Source organism: Calliphora vicina, chromosome 5 (assembly GCF_958450345.1).
Source record: "Calliphora vicina chromosome 5, idCalVici1.1, whole genome shotgun sequence".
In the NCBI taxonomy this organism is placed as follows: Eukaryota; Metazoa; Arthropoda; class Insecta; order Diptera; family Calliphoridae; genus Calliphora; species Calliphora vicina.
The window spans coordinates 91,772,780-91,777,895 of record NC_088784.1 but is presented as its reverse complement, the minus strand read 5'-3'; the positions used below and the strand labels follow the sequence as shown (position 1 = coordinate 91,777,895).

Here is a 5,116-nt window from a genome sequence, read left to right as displayed (position 1 = left end):
AATTATTCACATAAAACAATTAACAATTTCGTAAACAAAACAAAATATAAAATATATAGTAAAATAAACAATCTATTAATAAGTAAGTGTAATAATTGATAAATTTATAAGGGAGGATGTTTAAGGAATAACAGCCATTTAGTTTGTAAAAGCCCTGCTTAATATTGGCAAACAAAAAAAAAAGTATATTTGAATTAAAAAGAAATACATAATGAACACTTTTGTTTTTTTAAAAGTAAATAATATCTTACCTATACTGCTAGCTAACTACTCGTATTGGCAGCCTAAACGGGAGATATGGTTTGCTCAAATTTGCGAGCACGTGAACCAAAACCTTTGCTGCCATCTGGTCCAATGGGTGTGCGCACTAAATGTTCAGCTGTACGTTGAGCAAATGACCCGGAACGGGAGCGAGGTGAGCCATCCAGGAAACTGCCAGTACGCGAGCGAGGCTGGCCATCATAATCGTTGAGGCCATGCTTGTAGTTGTTGAGAAAACTATTGGTGCGAGAACGCGGTGATCCCTCGTATTCAGAACCAAATGAAAAACGACGATCGTAACCGGAATCGGTGGATATACGTCTGCCATTGATGTATTGAGCATTATCATAGGCCGCCAATTTGCTGCTGATATTGTTGCTGTTGTTGAAGTTATTGGAATAACGGCGTGGAAAGACATTGTAGCCACCACCACCGCCACCCACGTTGGGATCATCATAAGGCGAGCCAGTTTGAGTTTCTAACGATTGCTTGCGCTCCAAATTGTAGTCAGCCGATGGACGACGATGGAAGTTATTACTAATATCACTGCCATTGGAGAAGGTTCTCTCGAATTGCATGGAGCCATTGGAGAAACGCCTTTCCCCGCCACTGCCTATAGAACCCTGAGAAGTCTTGCGATATACTTCAGTTTGTCCAAAATCGGAAATGCGTCTCGTACATGGACAATTGTCGGAACAATTAGAGTCACGTCTTTGCGGAGCATTTTCCGAACAATTGGAAGAACGCCTAACTGCATCGGCATAGCCTTCCTGAGAACAATTCGAAAGACGTCTAGCTAAATTGTGAGTGTTGCCAGTGTTATTTGAAATATTATTCAAATTCGTATGTGTGGGCTTGGCCGTCATGGATGAATCAATATTATTGATGCTGTTATTGTTGGCTGTATTAGTTGATATAGTTGAGGTGTTGCTGTATCTGCGAGGAGTATAAGCAAAGAAATTGCTTTGGGTACCAGGAGACGAAGGAGTTTGACTGGTTATGTCTTGAATAATACTACCTCGGGATTGATAGCGTCCTGCCGATGGTTCATGATGTGATTGTTGGTGGTGTTGGTGGTGTTGATGTTGCGGCTGATGATGTTCACTGCCAAAACTACCACGATGAGATGTTGCATACGTTGGCGAAGAGTGATGATAGTGTGGTGTTGCTGCTGTTGGCCCAAATGAATGATGAACATCTGTGCCATAAGCTTTGGCCGCAAAATCTGAATTATTACGTTTCAATCTATAGCGCAAATCTACATCTTGTACTGGCACACCACTGAAACTGCCACCTCTTGTGCGTTCATAGTTATGATCATTGAAATAGCGATAATTCTCCACCATACGTACCACGGGAGCCGAAACCTGTATGACTGCTTTCTTGCCAGTCTTCTTTTTGGGAGCCACCATTTCAAAGACCTTAAATGGACCTTGTAAATTTCTGGCTTCTCTGGCCGAGGAAGATTCCAAATACTCCACCAAGGCACATTCTTTTTGCTGCATTTCCGGATACTTATTCATAAATTGACGCACATCCACGGGTATGGCCATGCCGGGTTTTAGAATGCGTATCAAGGCTATTTCTCCACACTTGGAGAAGATATCCGACACCTTCTCTATGCTTAACTTATCTAGGGGCAAATCACAAGCAACAATAGTGCGCGAAGGCATGGTTTCATCGAAATTTGGCAAAGCATCCACCCTTCTAACCTTGGTGCCCACATCGTTGAGCTCAATTTTGTGCGATTTACGTCTTACAGCATTGCCCACCACCTTCCAGTCCTTGGTTAATTGACGAACACGCTTAAAGCTGGACACCAATTTGAGGCTAACAAAACCCTCCTTATTACGTTTCACATGCTTTAGCAGGAAGGCATCTTTGAGGATGCTATCATTAGAGAAATAGTATTCAACAGCATCGGTTATTTCAGCAGCCATTTCCTCACTGGGTATTAGAGCTGGATCCAAATTATCTATCTCATTGATTAGGGTCTTATCGCCAGAGGCCGAGGTGGCCTGAGACACAACTGAATTGGCTTTTTCGGCTATGGGTTCTGACTTTTTCATAGTTAAAAATGAGCGATGAACACGTTTCTGTTCCAAAGCTGTAGCACTGATGGCTGTGTCTGCAGGTTTTAGGGGGTTTTCTGGAATTTGCTCTTTTGCATTGAAATCATATTTAAAATTGGGATGCAAATAAATATTATCCATTATGGGATGTGTTTGTGTGACCGACTGATGTTTGCGGAATTTCTCCAAATTGGCCTCACTTAGAACGGCAGTATTGCTGAGAGATTTTTCCACGGCTGCCTCCAAAACGGCTGTGGTTATGGGTGTTGTAGAGCTTAAGGTGGTGGTTGTGTTGATGGCTCTTAAATCGATTTCATGCAAAACATGATTATCCACGGCCAAGGGTTTCAGCTCATCATCCTCTTCTGACTCCTCGGAACCCTCTATGGAAGAGCCCATGCCTACATCAATTTTCTCATCGGTATTATCGGTGGAAGGTGAATTACGGGGTGGTGGTGGTGACATGGGTGGAGCTGAGGGCTCTGGCAGATTATCCAAAGAATCACAGCTGGCCTGGGATATGTAATCCTCGCCATTGTTACTGCTGCAACCACTATAGCCAGCCGTCAAACCTTCATCACTATCAAATTGTGAATCAATGGATTGTTCTTGGGATTCTAGGCGCTGCAGTAAAGCTTGGGCCGATCGTTTGGCATGGAACCTTAAGAGTTTGGAGGGTAAGGATGAGGACAAAGGAACTATGGCTTTTGTGGAGTTATCCGGCGAAGAACAGGAACTGCTGCAGCAAGGTTTTTCTTCGGCTGGAGCCTCAATGGGCTTTTGCATTATGGGCACTGCTTTCAATTGTTCACTCTCCTTTAGATTCGTTTCGGTGGTGGTGGTTATGGTTTCCGTGCGCACAGTGGTCACCAGAAATGTATGACCATTTTTGATATGTTGACTGCGTATCTCGCAGGTGTCATTATTGTTATCGGCTGCTGCTACAAGTTGTATAACTTCCTCTGGCTGGGGCATTAGAGAGTTGCAGGATTCTTCAGCTTGATCACTCATGTTATAATTTTTTATTTATTTAATTTAAAACGTTTCTATAAGAAACAAAATCTTTCAAGTTTTTTTGTGGGTTTTTTAGTTTAAGTTTTTGTAATCCAATATTACAAAATTTGTATTTTATTTTTTTTTAGGTATTATCTAATTTCGTGCCAACTTGAACTTCAATTATCTTTTTTTAAGAAAAAATACAACTGAAATATATTTTAATGGCTAATGATTTTTCAGCTAGAGGTGAGTTTCGTGTGGCTTTTTGTACACGTTTATGGTTACTTCATTCAAGAGATTGTAATATAAAACTTTGATGGTCTTTTTTTTGCAGTCAATTGCAAACAATAATAATAATAATATTAGATGTTGGTAACTTTTAACAGCTTCCAAATAAATGTTCAAAACGAAAGAAATATAATATTAAACCGCAAAAAGAGTTTATGTTTCTTAACTTTCACTTTCTACAACTCTAAGACAAGACAAGACGTGCTTAGTTTTGTTTGTTTATGTTTTATTTATTTGTTGCTTTTGTTGTTGTTATTATTTACGTGCTTTGTTTTCAAGGTCGTTGCTTTAACGGTATTATTTTTCTATTTTGTTCATGTTTATTTATTAATGCTCTTTGTTTTTATGTTTCTGGCGTCAATTCGCCCGCCAATCGTTGCTCGGGTAAGGAAAACTTAAAGGTTTTCTTAACAAACCACTAAAAAAAAACTATGAAATGTTCGTTCGTTCATTGAACGTTGCTAACAATTTGTTATTGCTGTTGTCTGTAGCTGTTATGAATTTGTTAAATTCATAGTTTGGTTTTTGTGTTGACCATTTAAAGATGTTGTAATGCGCCGCTCTTAAACACTGTAGGGGTTTTTTCCTACCATTCATTCGTAAGTATTAAACTTGGCTAAGTGAACGTGCTTAAAATTGCAACTGGTTAAAAAAAAACATGTTTGAAGAGACCCCAATAGTTTTGGTATTTATTTTTGTTAAAAACAGTTCAAAAACTAAATTATGTTCATTGCATTTAATATCAAAGTAGGTTGGTTGATTGTTTCGTTTATTATTTAGGGCACTTTTTTTTTCTTTCAGTCTGTAAAATCATGTCACCTTTTATTAGATAATCAATTAATTAATGCCAAACCGCAACCATCACTGTTTTTATTTTTTAAATAAATTACTTTATCTTTTGTTTAGAAATGTTAATCACGTTTTTTCATTTCAGTCATTGTGACCAATAACACACTCTTTATATTCTAACATTTAGTTAAATAATTTATTTGAGTAACTAACTAAATTTTAGCAAATTTTCAAGTTCATGCTTAATTTTTTTTTATTTCTTTTTAAAATATTAATTATTTTATTGTTCGTTTTTTTATAATTTTCTTTTTTTTAACCGTTAAAAAGTAAAAAATACTTTTTATTTAAATTTAATTACGAGAGAGTTCATGCAACGCTGCAACACGGAGATAGACTGAAATTGCAAATTGATTTGAGGTCGGTTAAATACCCTCTGCTTTCGTTAGTGTGGTTTTCGCTAGATTGTTTGTGTGTGAGTTTAAATGTAACTGTGTAAGTGATTCAGTTTTATTTTTTGTGTTTTTTTTTTGTGAGCATTTTTTTTTGTTTGAATGCGTTCGCCTTTTTGGTTGTGCTGTGTCGGTTTCCTTCGTCTTGATAAAACGTCTGGGTGACGTGAAGTCTTGTAAATATGACTGCAGCTAATGCTACCAGATTAAGCGATTTTTGTTATGTTGTTCCGTAAAAATTCTTATTTTTATCATAAACTA

General features: G+C 37.9%; 1 protein-coding gene across 1 annotated transcript; it reads right to left on the bottom strand.

Moving 5' to 3' along the window:
* Nucleotides 1-282: 282 nt before the first annotated feature.
* Achl (Achilles) lies at nucleotides 283-3,325 on the bottom strand. The gene has a single exon (XM_065512240.1). The coding sequence runs from the start codon at nucleotides 3,306-3,308 to the stop codon at nucleotides 285-287; it is 3,024 nt and encodes a 1,007-aa protein (XP_065368312.1). The 5' UTR covers nucleotides 3,309-3,325; the 3' UTR covers nucleotides 283-284.
* Nucleotides 3,326-5,116: the final 1,791 nt, after the last annotated feature.

Coding starts and splice junctions, on each gene's coding strand:
- Achl (XM_065512240.1), bottom strand. CDS start 3,308: ATGCCCCAGCCAGAGGAAGTTATACAACTTGTAGCAGCAGCCGATAAC.